This window comes from Cryptomeria japonica, chromosome 3, assembly GCF_030272615.1.
Source record: "Cryptomeria japonica chromosome 3, Sugi_1.0, whole genome shotgun sequence".
Classification (NCBI taxonomy): Eukaryota; Viridiplantae; Streptophyta; class Pinopsida; order Cupressales; family Cupressaceae; genus Cryptomeria; species Cryptomeria japonica.
Window position 1 is genome coordinate 88,850,711 of NC_081407.1, and position 19,691 is coordinate 88,870,401.

Here is a 19,691-nt window from a genome sequence, read left to right on the forward strand (position 1 = left end):
GGTTGCATGTAGCGCTCCTATATTTTTGTTCTAATATTAATATCAATATAGAATAAGATTCAAACATAAAAAGTAACTTCAATGAATTCAAAATATATAAACTATATAGTTAGAGTTAGAGTTATAGTAACTTATGAGTATCTTATTGAGGTGTCCATGTAAAATCTTGTAAACACAGAAAATAAACATAAATTGTAATAAATAAAAAAGAGTTCACGCACACAAAAATTCTTTCTTCAAAATTCGTGAACCAATTATATCTTGCAGCCTCTTACAATAAATAGTTCACTGCACTTCAGAAACTAATTATAAGAGTTTAAGCATTACACTAATTATACCATATGTACAATCTTGAAATACCAGAATTAAGAAACACAGAAAATAAACATAGATTGTAACAGATAATAAAGATTACCAATTACATCTTATAGACTAATCATTACAATTGACAATCTTCTATAGAGGTTGTAGCCTCTTACTACAAATAGTTCACTGCACTTCACAAACTGCAATTTAAACATTGCACTATCAATAGAACTCTAGGGTGGAAGAAGATAACTATAGCGAACCAAGCTTAAAAAAAAAAATAGAACTCTAGGGTGGGAGAAGATAACTGACAGTTAAGCCATATTAACTAAACCGAATTGTTATAGATCTGCATGAGGCAAAACTCGACTTCAGCATCAGTTATGCACGTCAACAGTCCGTACACATCAGGTGTGATTGGTCATTTATTACCATTCAAAGTTTAAAAACAGTCAAACATTCAGGGTAGCAGCACATATAGGTTTACCCTCGAGGCCCCGTGGTTTCCTTATCCGAAACAAATTGATTGCTCCTCCTGTCTCATTTGGAGGTTCTACCATATAATAACCTCGACCTTGATGAGGATGAAATCTGCAAACAAAGATGTTATGGCCAACCATTACAGCGAATTGAATATCTAGTTCCCAATCCTTGGTTGGAAGAGGCCCTACAATGTTCCATTTATCTTGGCCACAGTCATATTCAATCAATCCCTTATCAGACAAGAAATACAAGCGCCCAAATGGCGCACTCACAAATGAATGCCAACAGTTGAATCTATTCTCCACAGTTTTCCAGCTTCTTGTGTAGGAATCAAAAGCCTCAAAGCTGGGCGCAGACCGAGTGCCCATTACATAAAACTTACCGTCAGCAAAAGCACCTTTAAAAGTTGAATACGTGTAGACCTGTAAAGCGTTCATGTCAGGGAGTACATCCCATTTGTCCTCCTCCACATTGTAAACTGAAGCGCTACGGACCGGTTTGCGAGACCTGTCAAACCCTCCACCAACGTAAATCAGTCCGCCCTCCTCATCCGCTGCGGAGGCATAAGCTTCCAACCATCTAAGCATTGTGGCACCCTGCCGCCATTTACAACAAGCAAAATCGTACAACCATACACAAATTGTTGTGGAATCCTGAAACATATCCGTTATCAAAACCAGTTTTTGTTTCACAAAATGGCAGTGTTCGATGGAGTAGATTGGTCCTGGAGCGGGCGGTAAGCTTTTGCAGCAGTTGTTCTCCAGGTTGTATACTGCTACTCTGTTGCTAATGTCATCTATTACAGCAGTTGTTCTCCCTTTAGTTTGGACCATAAAAATCCGTTGCTCGGAAATGTTCAATCTTTTTCTCTCTTGATAAAAGTGGGCGCTTTTGAATGCAGCGTTCCAGCTTTTGCAGACACACCTGAGTTTGGGATGAGAGTTCAATTTCACCCTCAGTAGGCATTCCAACCCAATTTCATCTGGAAGAGATGGAAACAGAGATCCCATTGCAATTACAGAAACACAAAAGAAGTGTTGTATTATAGTCAAAATTTGCACTTTAATAGGATTATAGCAGAAAGGGTGAATCATTTTGGGCTTTCTGAATACCCGACCATCTATATTTATAAGCTCGTATCTCAAATTCTGAATCGTTTTCTTTTTGGTTGTGCCGACACATTAATTCATTCAATCATTCTCTTAACTAATTAAATATTGCATTAAGTAATAATTTTAAATACTTTGTGTTTGTCAAGAAATATAGTTTCTTTATATATTGTTTTAAAGCTTTTTTTAATTTTTAATTTTATTTTATTATCAATTAAACTGATAATTTAGTGGAGTCATTTTTTTTATTAGTATTCAAATTTCAAACTTAGTTCTAACATGATATGTTGCATATGAATCTTATAAACACAAACTAAAACATAGATTTCATCTACTATATCTATTCCTTTAACATGATAGAGGATCCTTCATCACTAGGATTTCCTTCATTAGAGAATGAATTATTAGATGTAGAGCAAAAGATCAATTGATATCCTAAGTGATTGAGACATCTACAGTTGCCTTTAGAAAATCAATATTAGATTTTTAGGCTAGAGCAAAAGATCAATTGATATCCTAAGTGATTTAGAGTGTTATGACTGCATTCGAGTCTACATTAACATGATGTCAATATTAGATTTTTAGGCTATATACATAATGTGACGAAATGGACATGATGCCTAGGTCACATGATTAGATAGTGATGAGATGGGCATGATGCCTAGGTCACATGATTAGATAATGGCGAGATGGGAAAGATGCCCAGGTCACATGAGATATCTAGGTGGATATTAATCAAGTGAAATGCAGGCATGCATGGAAGAGATAGGTACACATCAATACATATCACATTCAAAATGGTACATATAAAATTGATTCATTATTATTTATATATGATCAAGTTCTGATCTAACTTATTATATTTCTTATTTGAATTATTAGAGTCCTTATATGAGCATGTCTATATTGAAGTATTAAACATAGAAATGATTTTGTTATAAGGGAGTGATCCTTATGAATGGGCTAAATATAGTTCAAGTGCATATAGATGTAAGGACATGGTAGGAGCATTGTTAAAGGGTACCTTGCCACTTGGACAAAACATCGAGATGCAAGGGTATGGTAAGTGCAAGTATGTATAATTAAAGAATTTAAATGTTGTTGGATAAGAACAAACTTATTGTGAAATATTTCTTTTGATTTGAAAATTTTGGATGCTAATGGGGGCTAATGTGTGAATGTTGTTTTCAAAAGTGTGATAGTTATGTCGACACACCATAAAAAAAAAAGAAACGGAACATTGTTGGAGAGAGGTATTCTAGCCTCTTGAAACTGATTGGTAGTGATGGAATCCACATACTCGGATAGAATTTGTCTATGGAAATATTTGTTATGATGAATGTGAATTTTTTCTTCTTTTGTTTGATTGCATTATTTTTTAACCTTTCCTGTTGTGAACTTTCTTTTGTTGAACCTATTTTGGGTAAGCAAGTAAGTCTTAATTGGATTGATGAATCGATACGATGCATTGTTTAAGGGGGAAAGGATGTCACGACCCAAAATTTAACCAAATTTATTTATTTAATTACCTTTGCATTAATGTTGGATTAAATGGAGTTACTTAATTTCATTGAATAATAAATATAAAAATAAAATAATAAAATAATAATAGCATATATTATGTTAATTATTTTTAAATTAAAAAAAAATAATGAATATATATAGATGTATGTATATATGTATGTATATGCATATATGTATATATGTATCTATATCTTATTAATTTTAATTGGCTTGCTTGTGTGTTTGCTAAAATCAAGGCATGTAGCAGTTGCAGTTCTTTTTCGTTTTGAGTTATCAGGGTGGGTGAGAGTGTACAAATAATGTTAGAATATTTAATCTTTACTTGGCTTAGGTTGATTTGTATTTAGTTTAGGATATTCCTTTGGAATCCCTACATGTAATTTATCCTCTAGTACATGTGTGAGGACAAATCATTTCTTTAATTTTCCTTTATTAAGGAATATTAGATTTCCTACTTAAGAGGATGTGGACACATGACACACACATTTTATGAATGGTGGCATTCATAGATTTGGGAGTTACTTTGTAACTGCTCTCCTCATCTCTATTTAAGAGATGTCTCCTCTTTCATTTCTTCTTAATGACATTATTGTAAAGAGCTTCTTTCTCTCTCCCTCTCTCACACACACATTTTAGGCATTGCCTCATTCATAATAAAACAAGGGGTTTTTCTTTGCTTTTCCCCTTTCAAAATTTCTTGTGCCTCTTTCACATTTGGGTGATTGCTCCAAGATTTCTGCATTTCTCTTGGTAACATTTACTTCATCAATAAACTTACTTGGATTTTGTTTTTATTTCCTTGCTCTCATATTTATTTTCATGGTATCAAAGTAGGTTCTAATCCTTGTTTCAAGTTGAGATTGATGAAGGTTACCATTTTGTGGAGCTCACATTTCTTGGAGGTACTTTTTTTGAGAGAAGAGAACAAGCTTGTTCTTTAATGTTCTTTCCGCCAAAACTCTATTCTAACCTCTTTATTTTCATGCATTCTTTAAATTATTTGCTTTGGAAGGCTTGCAAGCAAAGATTTTTTTTTCTTTTAGTTTAAGTTTTGGTTTTGGAAGGCTTGCCACCAAGACTTTCTCTTTTTATTTGCAAGTTCTTACATTTTATTTTACAATTCTTGTTTCAATTTTTTATTAAGTTTTAAATCTTTCTGTTTTGTGCAGGTTTTAACATTTTATTTCACTTGCAGATTATTATTGATTTTTTTTTTCTAACTATTTATGTTTGTAGATTCAAGAACTATTTTAGTTTCTCTTTGCCCTAATCATTTTATTTTTCAATATTGTTTCAATCCTTTATCAAATTTTAAATCTAAATGAAACTTATTTTTGGTTCAATATTGTTTAAAATAATTTTGCCTATAATTTTTAACGTATTTGCACTCTTGGATTCTGCCCCTGCAAAGTTTTCTTCTACCTTTGTAATTTGTAAGAACTCTACAAAGTTTTCTTCTACCATTGTAATTTGTAACTGCAAAGTTTTTCAGCATAAAAGATTTTTAATAGATATGTAAGTTTTAATAATAAGACAAGTTTTTAATTTTGCAAGATTTGAAGCTTTAAATGAGATAATCTAAAAAGTTTCTTTAATTTTACCTATTCAAAGTTTCTCATATAAAATCTTTTTAAAGCTTTTAAATAAAGTTTTTTTGAAACTTTCCTAAATAACATTTTCTTATAGATATTAAGAATATTTTAAAAAATTAAAAATTATTTTTTGAAATAAAAAGTTAGTTTTTTTATAAAGTTTTTTTTTTTTTTTTAAATTATTTTCTTATACATACGTATCTTAATATAACTTGTTTTCCATTTTATTAAAGGTTTAATTATTTTAAGAAAAAGTTTATTTAATTACACTTAAAGTTTTTTTTAATTTAAATTTATTATTAAAAGAATTGAAAATAAAGTTTTTCTTTTAATAAAAAGTTTTTTGACTTTTTTTTGTCACATTATTTTATAGTAAATTATTATTCAATTTAAAAAGGGGTTGTTTTTCTTCTAATCTTTTATTTTGCAACTATGTCTACATTAATTCCGGAAATTAAATTAAATAGTTCTAATTATCATTCATGGAAAATGCATATTTCTTTTATTTTTCGTTTCAAGCACATTTTGGATGTTGCTACTGATAAAACCTTTGAGCCTGCTTCAACTGCTCCTCAAGCCGACCAAGACAGGTGGAAGGCTCAAAATGAGGAAGCACTTGCTTTAATTAGTTTTTTGATGGTTCTTGAATTGTATGTTCTTATTGGAAATTGTACAAAAGCATATGAAGCATGATAAATTTTTAAAACAACTTATGATAGTTCAAATGAATCCCAAAAAATTCAGCTTCAAGATCAACTCAAAGATCTCAGGTATACGGATTTTAAAATCATGGATAAATTCTTATTAAAGTTTGACTCTATTAATGGTCAATTAACTGGTTTAGGAGTTACTCTAGCTGATATACGTTTAATTCATCTTATTCTTAAAAAATGTCTTCTTTGTCAATTTTAACAATTTATTACTAATATTCATGCTCAACTTCCTATTCCTAGTTTAGCTACTCAATTAACTTTTGATATTTTTCTTGATTTATTACATCAAGAGGAAGCTAAATTAATTCAATATGGTACTCTTAAAAGTACTAAACATTCTTTTATGTCTAAAAATCAAAATCATAATAATCATTTTAAATCCAATAACAATAATCATTATTAGTTATTATTTTAATAAAAAATTTCATTTCAATCCTATAATAACAACTCTAATAATAATCAAAAGAATAATTTTTCTAAGAGGCCCCATTGTACGTATTGTAGTAAGGATGGTCATGTGACTAATAATTGTTTTAAGAAGCAAAATGGTAAAAAATCCATGAACCAAAATAATCAAAATAATCCACAACATAAACCTCATTATAAAAAAGGTAATAATAATGGTAATTCATGTTGTCATGCATTTACATGTACTTATAATGTTTCTTAACAACTTGAGTGGATTATTGATTCTGATGCATCTCATCATGTTACTTCTCATAAAGAATGTTTTTAATCTTTGCATCCTGATACTTCCAATATTCTTGTTCAATTAGCTAATAATCGTAGTTGTAAAGTTGAAGCTATTGGTGATGTGAATGTCCCTAATGGGAAATTACATGATGTTCTTTATGTTCCTGAATTAAAATCAAATTTTCTTTCAGTTCCTAAACTTTGTCAAGATTATAAGATTAACTTTTATAGGGGTATGTGTTATATTATTGATCCAAAAACTAATCATGTTATTGCTATTGCTAAAATTGATACTGATAACTTATTCAAGTTCTATGAATTTCCTCCTACAAAGTATTCCTTGCTTACTACTATTGATTTGACTATATGGCATGAAAGACTTGGCCATCCCATTCTGATTATATTTCATTGATGCAAAAAAAAAATATAGTTGATGGATTGCCTACTATTGTTCCTTCTCAAATTGTTTGCAATGGTTGCATGAGTGGTAAGATGCATAGGGAACCTTTTCCTCATGGTAAATCTTGGAGGGCATATACTAAATTGCATCTCCTTCATAGTGATCTCTTGGGTTCCATGGAGAATCCCTCCATCCAAGGTTCAAGGTATTCTCTTACCGTTGTTGATGATTTTTGAAGGAGAATATGGATATCTTTCCTTCATAGTAAGGATCAAGTGCTTGATGTGTTTAGTGAATTTCATATGTTTGTAGAAAGACAAATTGGCTCTAAAATTAAGATACTTCGTGCTGAGAATGGAAGAGAATATGTCAATAATGCATTTAATGCTTATTTGAAATATTTTGGAATTAAGCATGAGCTTACCATTCCTTATATATCACAACAAAATGGTGTGGCAGAACGAAAGCATAGGACCATTGTGGAAATGGCAAGATGTTTATTGCATGCAAAAATATGGATTACAAGTTTTGGGCCGAAGCTATGGCTTGTGAAACTTATTTAATTAATAGAACACCTATGAAATCCTTAAAGGATAAAACTTGATAAGAAGCTTGGTCTGGTAGAAAGCTGAATTTGCAGAATTTAGGAATTTTTGGTTCCATGACTTATGTTCACAAACCTAAGGGACAAAAATTAGATGCTAAATATTCTCCTTTTATCTTTGTTGGTTATGATGAAAATATCAAAGGTTATAGAGTTTAAAATCCTATTAATAACAAGGTAAAACATGCAAGAGATGTTTGTATTGCAGAAAAAGGCATTCACGATTGTTCTAAAGTGGAGGATGATGAACTTGCTCAAAGCAAAGTTGTGCTTGTGGAGGAACAACATCCTTCTCTTAATCCTACTCCTAATGCATTCCTTTCTATTCCTTCTAGTGATAGTAATGATGACAATAAAAACTCTACTCCTCATGACTCTTCTTCTAGTGATTAATCCATTACTTTAAAAGAAGATCTAAATGGTTTAAATCTTTATTTCAAGATAGTGATGAATACTTAGCTAGAATGGATAGACTTCAAGCTAGAATAGTTAATTATTGTAATTATTCTTTAATGTCTACTATTATGAATTTTAATGATCCTAAAACATTTGACCAAGTTAAAAATCAACCACATTGGCAAAAAGGAATGAAGGAAGAATATGAACTTTAATTTCTAACCAAACTTTGGATTTAGTTCCCTTGCCTTATGGTAAAAATCTTGTTTCCTGTAAGTGGTTATATAAAACTAAATTGAATGCAAATAATGAAGTTACTAAGTTTAAAGCTAGATTAGTTGCTAGAGGTTTTTCTCAAATTGAAGACTTAAAATATACTGAAACATTTGCTCCCATTGCTAAAATGCCTACTATTAAACTTTTTCTTGCTTTAGCTTCTAGAATGAATTGACCTATTTACCAAATGGATGTTAAAAGTGCTTTTATTAATGGTGACTTACATCAGGAGATTTATATGTCTCAACCTCCTGGTTTGGTTAAGGAAGGTAATGAACATTTAGTTTGCAAGTTAAAGAAATCAATTTATGGTTTGAAGCAATCTCCTAGGGAATGGTATTCTAAGATTAATGCATTCTTTCTTTCTCAAGGTTTCATTAGAAGTCAAAATGATCCAAATTTGTATATTAAACATAGTAAAGATGACATTGTGATTATTATTTTATATGTAGATGATTTAATTCTAAATTCAAGTTCTAATTATTTGATTTCTTAAATTAAGTTTCAACTCAATCAAAAATTTCAAATGAATGATTTAGGACTTTTACATTATTTTTTGGTAATGCAAATTTGGCAAAAAAGTAATGGTATTTTTATATCTCAAAGTAAATATGCTCAAGATCTTTTAGACAAGTTTAAAATGAGTGATGCTAACCATGTTTCAATTCCTATTGAATTAGGCACTAAGTTAATGCTTGATATGCAAACTCCACTTGTTGATCCTACCTTGTATAGACAATTAGTTGGAAGTTTGAATTATTTGACTCTTACTAGGCCGTATATTGCTTATAGTGTTGGTTTGGTTTCAAGATTCATGTCTAAACCTCAACAAACACACTTTAAAGTTGCTAAGAGAATTTTAAGATATATAAAAGGAACTATTAATGTAGGTTTGTTTTATGATACAAATTCTGATTTTATTTTAAAAGGTTTTACTAATTTCGATCTAGGTGGAGATCCCAATGATGGGAAATCTACTTGTGGATATTATTTTTTTGTTGGTTCAGGAGCAATTTCCTGGAATAGTAAAAAGAAAACATCTACCTCTCTTGGATCCACCAAAGCTGAGTACAAAGGATGCACTAATGCTTCCAAAGAAGTCTTGTGGCTTACAAGACTACTTGAAGATTTGGGTCTACCTCAACACGAACAAACTCCATTGTATTGTGACAACCAAAGTGCCACTGCCTTCGCTAAAAATCTAGTTTTTCATGCAAGGACAAAACATATTTCTCTCCAACACCACTTTATTAGAGAGCAAATTGAAGACAAGCAAGTTTCACTCCTCTATTGCAAGGGGGAAGACCAAGTTGCAGATATTTTGACCATGCCACTTTGTAAAGAGAAGTTCCAATTTCATTGTAAAAATCTTGGTTTGCAACCCATTGAAGGGTTTGATGTAAACTCCTCGAGTAAAGCTTAAGGGGGGGCGTTAGAATCTTTAATCTTTACTTGGCTTAGGTTTATTTTTATTTAGTTTAGAATATTTCTTTGGAATCCCTACATGTAATTTGTCCTCTAGTACATGTGTGAGGAAAATTCATTTCTTTTATTTTCCTTTATTAAGGAATATTAGATTTCCTCCTTGAGAGGATGTGGACACATGACACACACATTGTATGAATGGTGGAATTCATAGATTTGGGAGTTACTTTGGAAGTGCTCTCCTCATCTCTATTTAAGAGATGTCTCCTCTTTCATTTCTTCTTAATGGCATTATTGTAAAGAGCTTCTCTCTCTCTCTCTCTCTCTCTCTCTCTCTCTCTCTCTCTCTCTCTCTCTCTCTCTCACACACACACACATTTTAGGCATTGCCTCATTCATAATAACACAAGGGGTTTCTCTTTTCTTTTCCCCTTTCAAAAGTTCTTGTGCCTCCTTCATATTTATGTGATTGCTTCAAGGTTTCTGCATTTCTCTTCGTAACATTTACTTCATCAATAAACTTACTTGGATTTTGTTTTTCTTTCCTTTCTCTTGTATTTCCTTTCAGATAACAAGTGGATGTCACATCCCTATACAGGACAACCACATGGATGTTGTTGAACAAAGCAACAATAATAATAATCTAAATAATAAAATAAAATAAATATGGTCAAGTCATAGATTTATCAACGAAACAACAAAAGGAGAATGACAAAATTAATGAGGAATGGTGTAGGTAAGGTGGGGGATGGTCACACGACATGGTATCCCTATCCATGAAAATTGAAAAAAAGGGAACCCTGCAACTTGCGTGAAAATATCTGATGCATTATCCACACTAAAAAGAAAACTTGGTGGGGGGAGAAAGAGGGGGAAGGTGCGGGAGAGAGGAAGGCAAGGAGATAGAAGAACTTGTGGAAATGAAGACTGAGAAATATTAGAGAAAGAGAATGGTGGGAGAGGAAGATTAGATAGAGGAGAGGACTCCATGTTTGTCATCCCTATCTATCTTCTTGGAATTCTGTGTAAGATACGTCATACTTGAAACATTCCATGGGATGTTGAGGAGGGTGGTGGTACTAATGATCACTTCAACATCAAAACAACCAAATATGTGTATCTATATCCATGGGATGTTAATTATTTTTAAATTAAAAAAAAAGAATGAATATATATAAATGTATGTATGTATGTATATATATGCATATATGTATATATGTATCTATATCTTATTAATTTCAATTGGCTTGCTTCCGTGTTTGCTAAAATCAAGGCATGTAGCAGTTGCAGTTCTTGTTTGTTTTGAGTTATCAGGGTGGGTGCGAGTGTACAAATAATGTTAGAATATTTAATCTTTACTTGGCTTAGGTTGATTTGTATTTAGTTTAGGATATTCCTTTGGAATCCCTACATGTAATTTATCCTCTAGTACATGTGTGAGGACAAATCGTTTCTTTAATTTTCCTTTATTAAGGAATATTAGATTTCCTACTTAAGAGGATGTGGACACATGACACACACATTTTATGAATGGTGGCATTCATAGATTTGGGAGTTACTTTGTAACTGCTCTCCTCATCTCTATTTAAGAGATGTCTCCTCTTTCATTTCTTCTTAATGACATTATTGTAAAGAGCTTCTTTCTCTCTCCCTCTCTCACACATCCATTTTAGGCATTGCCTCATTCATAATAAAACAAGGGGTTTTTCTTTGCTTTTCCCCTTTCAAAATTTCTTGTGCCTCCTTCTTCACATTTGGGTGATTGCTCCAAGATTTCTGCATTTCTCTTGGTAACATTTACTTCATCAATAAACTTACTTGGATTTTGTTTTTATTTCCTTACTCTCATATTGCCTTTCATGGTATCAGTGCAGGTTCTAATCCTTGTTTCAAGTTGAGATTGATGAAGGTTACCATTTTGTGGAGGTCACCTTTCTTGGAGGTACTTTTTTTGAGAGAAGAGAAGAAGCTTGTTCTTTAATGTTTTTGCCGTCAAAACTCTATTCTAACCTCTTTATTTTGTGCATTCTTTAAATTATCTGCTTTCGAAGGTTTGCAAACCAATATTTTTTTTTTCTTTTAGTTTAAGTTTTGGTTTTGGAAGGCTTGCCACCAAGACTTTCTCTTTTTATTCACAAGTTCTTACATTTTATTTTACAATACTTGTTTCAATTTTTTATTAAGTTTTAAATCTTTATGTTTTGTGCAAGTTTTAACATTTTATTTCACTTGCAGATTATTATTGATTTTTTTTTTCTAACTATTTATGTTTGTAGATTCAAGAACTATTTTAGTTTCCCTTTGCCCTAATCATTTTATTTTTCAATATTGTTTCAATCCTTTATCAAATTTTAAATCTAAATGAAACTTATTTTTGGTTCAATATTGTTTAAAATAATTTTGCCTATAATTTTTAACGTATTTGCACTATTGGATTCTGCCCCTGCAAAGTTTTCTTCTACCTTTGTAATTTGTAACAACTCTACAAAGTTTTCTTTTACCATTTTAATTTGTAACTACAAAGTTTTTCAGTATAAAAGATTTTTAATAGATATGTAAGTTTTAATAATAAGACAAGTTTTTAATTTTGCAAGATTTGAAGCTTTAAATGAGATAATCTAAAAAGTTTCTTTAATTTTGCCTATTCAAAGTTTCTCATATAAAATCTTTTTAAAGCTTTTAAATAAAGTTTTTTTGAAACTTTCCTAAATAACATTTTCTTATAGATATTAAGAATATTTAAAAAAATTAAAACTTATTTTTTGAAATAAAATGTTAGTTTTTTTTAAAAAAAAAACTTTTTTCTTATACATACGTATCTTAAAAGTTTATAATTTTTTAATAATAAAGCTTTTAATATATATGTATTTTTTAAATAATTTTTTTAATATAACTTGTTTTCCATTTTATTAAAGGTTAAATTATTTTAAGAAAAAGTTTATTTAATTACACTTAAAGTTTTTTTTAATAAAAAAATTTTTAACTTTTTTTGTCACATTATTTTATAGTAAATTATTATTCAATTTAAAAAGGGGTTGTTTTTTTTCTAATCTTTTATTTTGCAACTATGTCTACATTAATTCCGGAAATTAAATTAAATAGTTCTAATTATCATTCATGGAAAATGCATATTTCTTTTATTTTTCGTTTCAAGCACATTTTGGATGTTGCTACTGATAAAACCTTTGAGCCTACTTCTACTGCTCCTCAAGCCGACCAAGACAGGTGGAAGGCTCAAAATGAGGAAGCACTTGGTTTAATTGGTTTTTCGATGGTTCTTGAATTGTATATTCTTATTGGAAATTGTACAAAAGCATATGAAGCATGATAAATTTTAAAAACAACTTATGATAGTTCAAATGAATCCCAAAAAATTTAGCTTCAAGATCAACTCGAAGATCTCAGGTATACAGATTTTAAAATCATGGATGAATTCTTATTAAAGTTTGACTCTATTAATGGTCAATTAACTTGTTTAGGAGTTACTCTAGTTGATATACGTTTAATTCATCTTATTCTTAAAAAATGTCTTCCTTTTCAATTTTAGTAATTTATTACTAATATTCATGCTCAACTTGCTATTCCTAGTTTAGCTACTCAATTAACTTTTGATATTTTTCTTGATTTATTACATCAAGAGGAAGCTAAATTAATTCAATTTGGTACTCTTAAAAGTACTAAACATGCTTTTATGTCTAAAAATCAAAATCATATAATCATTTTAAATCCAATAATAATAATCATTATTAGCCATTATTTTAATAAAATAATTCATTTCAATCCAATAATAACAACTCTAATAATAATCAAAAGAATAGTTATTCTAAGAGGCCCCATTTTACGTATTGTGGTAAGGATGGTCATGTGACTAATAATTGTTTTAAGAAGCAAAATGGTAAAAAACCCATGAACCAAAATAATCAAAATAATCAACAACATAAACCTCATTATAAAAAAGGTAATAATAATGGTAATTCATCTCGTCATACATTTACATGTACTTATAATGTTTCTAAACCACTTGAGTGGATTATTGACTCTCATGCATCTCAGCATGTTACTTCTCATAAAGAATGTTTTTAATCTTTGCATCCTGATACTTCCAATATTCTTGTTCAATTAGCTAATAATCATAGTTGTAAAGTTGAAGCTATTGGTGATGTGAATTTCCCTAATGGGAAACTACATGATGTTCTTTATGTTCCTGAATTAAAATCAAATTTGCTTTCAGTTCCTAAAGTTTGTCAAGATTATAAGATTAACTTTTATAGGGGTATGTGTTATATTATTGATCCAAAAACTAATCATGCTATTGCTACTGCTAAAATCGATACTGATAACTTATTCAAGTTCTATGAATTTGGTCCTACAAAGTATTCCTTGCTTACTACTGTTGATTTGACTATATGGCATGAAAGACTTGGCCATCCCATTCTAATTATATTTCATTGATGCAAAAAGAAAATATAGTTGATGGATTGCCTAATTTTGTTCCTTCTCAAATTGTTTGCAATGGTTGCATGAGTGGTAAGATGCATAGGGAACCTTTTCCTCATGGTAAATCTTGGAGGGCATATAGTAAATTGCATCTCCTTCATAGTGATCTCTTGGGTCCCATGGAGAATCCCCCCATCCAAGGTTCAAGGTATTCTCTTACCATTGTTGATGATTTTTCAAGGAGAACATGGATATCTTTCCTTCATAGTAAGGATCAAGTGCTTGATGTGTTTAGTGAATTTCATATATTTGTAGAAAGACAAATTGGCTCTAAAATTAAGATTCTTCATGCTGACAATGGAAGAGAATGTGTTAATAATGCATTTAATGCTTATTTGAAATATTTTGGAATTAAGCATGAGCTTACCATTCCTTATACATCACAACAAAATGGTGTGGCAAAACGAAAGCATAGGACCATTGTGGAAATGGAAAGATGTTTATTGCATGCAAAAATATGGATTACAAGTTTTGGGCCGAAGCTATGGCTTGTGAAACTTATTTAATTAATAGAACACCTACGAAATCCTTAAAGGATAAAACTCCGTAAGAAGCTTGGTCTGGTAGAAAGCTGAATTTGCAGAATTTAGGAATTTTTGGTTCCACGACTTATGTTCACAAACCTAAGGGACAAAAATTAGATGCTAAATATTCTCCTTTTATTTTTGTTGGTTATGATGAAAATATCAAAGGCTATAGAGTTTACAATCCTATTACTAACAAGGTAAAAGATGCAAGAGATGTTTGCATTATAGAAAAATGCATTCATGATTGTTCTAAAGTGGAGGATGATGAACTTGCTCAAAGCAAAGTTGTGCTTGTGGAGGAACAACATCCTTCTCTTAACCCTACTCCTAATGCATTTCTTTCTATTCCTTATAGTGATAGTAATAATGACAATAAAAACTCTACTCCTCATGACTCTTCTTCTAGTGATTAATCAATTACTTTAAAAGAAGATCTAAATGGTTTAAATCTTTATTTCAAGATAGTGATGAATACTTAGCTAGAATGGACAGACTTCAAGCTAGAATAGTTAATTATTGTAATTATTCTTTAATGTCTACTATTATGAATTTTAATGATCCTGAAACATTTGACCAAGCTAAAAATCAACCACATTGGCAAAAAGCAATGAAGGAAGAATATGAACTTTAATTTCTAACCAAACTTTGGATTCAGTTCCCTTGCCTTATGGTAAGAATCTTGTTTCCTGTAAGTGGTTATATAAAACTAAATTGAATGCAAATAATGAAGTTACTAAGTTTAAAGCTAGATTAGTTGCTAGAGGTTTTTCTCAAATTGAAGACTTAAATTATACTGAAACCTTTGCTCCCATTGCTAAAATGCCTACTATTAAACTTTTTCTTGCTTTAGCTTCTAGAATGAATTGGCCTATTTACCAATTGGATGTTAAAATTTCTTTTCTTAATGGTGATTTACATGAGGAGATTTATATGTCTCAACCTCCTGGTTTGGTTAAGGAAGGTAATGAACATTTAGTTTGCAAGTTAAAGAAATCAATTTATGGTTTGAAGCAATCTCCTAGGGAATGGTATTCTAAGATTAATGCATTCTTTCTTTCTCAAGGTTTCATTAGAAGTCAAAATGATCCAAATTTGTATATTAAACATAGTAAAGATGACATTGTGATTATTATTTTATATGTAGATGATTTAATTCTAAATTCAATATCTAATTATTTGATTTCTGAAATTAAGTTTCAACTCAATCAAAAATTTCAAATGACTGATTTAGGACTTTTACGTTATTTTTTGGTAATGCAAATTTGGCAAAAAAGTAATGGTATTTTTATATCTCAAAGTAAATATGCTCAAGATCTTTTTGACAAGTTTAAAATGAGTGATGCTAACCATGTTTCAATTCCTATTGAATTAGGCACTAAGTTAATGCTTGATATGCAAAATCCACTTGTTGATCCTACCTTGTATAGACAATTAGTTGGAAGTTTGAATTATTTGACTCTTACTAGGCCATATATTGCTTATAGTGTTGGTTTGGTTTCAAGATTCATGCCTAAACCTCAACAAACACACTTTAAAGTTGCTAAGAGAATTTTAAGATATATAAAAGGAACTATTAATGTAGTTTTGTTTTATGATACAAATTCTAATTTTATTTTAAAAGGTTTTACTAATTTCAATCTAGGTGGAGATCCCAATGATAGGAAATCTACTTGTGCTTATTATTTTTTTGTTGGTTCAGGAGCAATTTCCTGGAATAGTAAAAAGAAAAAATCTACCTCTCTTAGATCCACCGAAGCTAAGTACAAAGGATGCACTAATGCTTCCAAAGAAGTCTTGTGGTTTAGAAGACTACTTGAAGATTTGGGTCTACCTCAACACAAACAAACTCCATTGTATTGTGACAACCAAAGTGCCACTACCTTCTCTAAAAATCCAGTTTTGCATGCAAGGACAAAACATATTTCTCTCCAACACCACTTTATTAGAGAACAAATTGAAGACAAGCAAGTTTCACTCTTCTATTGCAAGGGGGAAGACCAAGTTGCAGATATTTTGACCATGCCACTTTGTAAAGAGAAGTTCCAATTTCATTGTAAGAATCTTGGTTTGCAACCCATTGAAGGGTTTGATGTAAACTCCCCAAGTAAAGCTTAAGGGGGGGTGTTAGAATATTTAATCTTTACTTGGCTTAGGTTTATTTGTATTTAGTTTAGAATATTTCTTTGGAATCCCTACATGTAATTTGTCCTCTAGTACATGTGTGAGGACAAGTCATTTCTTTTATTTTCATTTATCAAGGAATATTAGATTTCCTCCTTAAGAGGATGTGGACACATGACACACACATTGTATGAATGGTGGAATTAATAGATTTGGAAGTTACTTTGTAAGTGCTCTCCTCATCTCTATTTAAGAGATGTCTCCTCTTTCATTTATTCTTAATGGCATTATTGTAAAGAGCTCTCTCTCTCTCTCTCTCTCTCTCTCTCTCTCTCTCTCTCTCTCTCTCTCTCTCTCTCTCTCTCTCTCTCTCTCTCTCTCTCTCTCTCTCTGTGTGTCTCTCTGTCTCTCTGTCTCTCTCATTTTAGGCATTGCCTCATTTATAATAACACAAGGGGTTTTTCTTTTCTTTTCCCCTTTCAAAAGTTCTTGTGCCTCCTTCACATTTATGTGATTGCTTCAAGGTTTCTGCATTTCTCTTGGTAACATTTACTTCATCAATAAACTTACTTGGATTTTGTTTTTCTTTCCTTGCTCTTGTATTTCCTTTCAGATAACAACAAGTGGATGTCACATCCCTATACAAGACAACCACATGGATGTTGTTGAACAAAGCAACAATAATAATAATCTAAATAATAAAATAAAATAAATATGGTCAAGTCATAGATTTATCAACGAAACAACAAAAGGAGAATGACAAAATTAATGAGGAATGGTGTAGGTAAGGTGGGGGATGGTCGCACGACATGGTATCCCTATCCATGAAAATTGAAAAAAAGGGAACCCTGCAACTTGCGTGAAAATATCTGATGCATTATCCACACTAAAAAGGAAACTTGGTGGGGGGAGAAAGAGGGAGGAGGTGTGGGAGAGAGGAAGGCAAGGAGACAGAAGAACTTGTGGAAATGAAGACTGAGAAATATTAGAGAAAGATAACGGTGGGAGAGGAAGATTAGATAGAGGAGAGGACTCCATGCTTGTCATCCCTATCTGTCTTCTTGGCATTCCGTGCAAGATACGTCATACTTGAAACATTCCATGGGATGTTGAGGAGGGTGGTGGTACTAACGATCACTTGAACATCAAAACAACCAAATATCAAGGCAGGAAGATGGGGGAGGAAAGAAGGAAAAATATTAAGAGCATTGACTCAATATCAACCAGGAGAAGGGAGAAGTGACAATCAGTGAGCAAAATAGAAATAGCATCTCTTTTAAATCAAATTTGTTATGAGGAAGTTTCTAAAGTCCTTAAACTACTAATATTATTTTCTACAAACTTTGTGATCTTTGCAATCCAGGGATGAGATTCCTTGAGACATCTTGTCAAATGATTCTCATGCTTGGTTTGTGCTTCTACATTTTACCTTTTTTGTATACACGTATCCTCGTGCATGGGACGACCTCTCCTGGTGACATTTTGTCAAATAGTTCATGTACCTTGTTTGTGCTCTCACTTTTACATTTATATCTACCAACACATTTCTAACTCTAGTATTAAACTAAAAAAATCCACTTTCTCTCATGCAATGGTAGATGTCCCTTGAAAATTACTGGTTATCTGAACAGTGTGCATTACTATAGCACATTCCTATAGCTTTCAAATTGTTTCAATTTAGCATCACCAATGATCTCCACAGGAACATTGTTTGCATTTTAATTGATGAAACAATTCAAATAACATGTTTCATGGTGCGAGTTGTTTTGCAAAGATTTTCTTATAATTGCTTAAATTGTACAAAACAGTCTCCATGCACTCCAACTTCATTTGTACATCCTATTTCTTGCTAAGAAAATGCTAGATGTATGGAGTTGTCCATTACTATGTATTATCGTCTATGTACACTATATAAATTACTTAATTATCTCATACATAGAATAAATTGCTAATTTGAATGATTGAGATAAAAAAATCTTCTAATAGATCTCCCAAACCTCAAAGATGTCAACATCTAGTGGCCAAGCATACACATATGTTGATTGGCCTAGAATTATTGATTACAGAAAAAATACTAGTAGTGACACATTTTTCTTGGGAGATAGGTTGGTCTCTTGGTTAAGCAAGAAGTAGGATTCAGTAGCTTTATCTACTACAAAAGATAATACATTGCAACAACATCTTGTTGTACTCAAGTTATGTGGATGAAATAAACTCTTAGAGATATCATAGTGGTGTATGATGAAGCTATTCCTATCATGCGTGATAATACTGGTGCTATAAAAATTTCAAGGAATCAAATGATGCATTCAAGAAATAAACATATCTTAATTATATATCATTTCTTAAGGGAGAAAGTTGTTGAGAAAGAGTCAAACTAGGGTATATTTTTACAAAGGAGCAGGTTGCAAACATCTTCACTAAAGCATTGGCAAAGGATACTTTTGAGTATCTCAGACAGAAGCTAGGGGTTATTGCCCCTCCTTTCTCTAACTATATGCATAATAGTGGTGCATCTTTCCATGGAGAATTCTTGAAGACTATTCTTTAGCTCATGGATTGATGTGGGTTGATGCTCTTAAGGGGAGTAGTGGAGCAGATGAGCAATGGTACATTGTGCCCTTTGTCTTTGATGTCAAAGGGAGAGAGATGTTTTGGTTTGTGTTTCAGTGTTTTAAGTGTTGCCATCAATGAAAAAGGGTGAGATTATTGGAAATATGAGTTTGTATGGTTGTCGTTGACGTCAAGCTTAGTTGTTCAAATGGATTTTCATTTTAATTTATCTTGTATTGTTGTTATTGGTGGAATTATTTTGATTTTGGTTGTGGCAATATGCAGGAAAGAGTTTTTATTGTCTCATTGATAGTTTGGTTTAGTTTTCTAGTTCGTGGTTTGAAGAAATGAGCTCTTACTACTTTTTGACAGGTGGAGTAGTTGTTAGACCAGTTTGGAAAGTCTGTGGTGGCCTCCTATCAAATTTACTTGATTCCTAAGAAATATCTTTAACTTTGGATGGTTTTCTAGA

At 31.3% G+C, this 19,691-nt stretch overlaps 1 protein-coding gene across 1 annotated transcript; it reads right to left on the minus strand.

Moving 5' to 3' along the window:
• Positions 1–758: 758 nt before the first annotated feature.
• Positions 759–1,799, minus strand: LOC131873973 (F-box/kelch-repeat protein At1g80440-like). The gene has a single exon (XM_059217166.1). It carries the CDS (start codon positions 1,797–1,799, stop codon positions 759–761), a length of 1,041 nt encoding a protein of 346 aa, XP_059073149.1.
• Between the last annotated feature and the right edge of the window lie 17,892 nt (positions 1,800–19,691).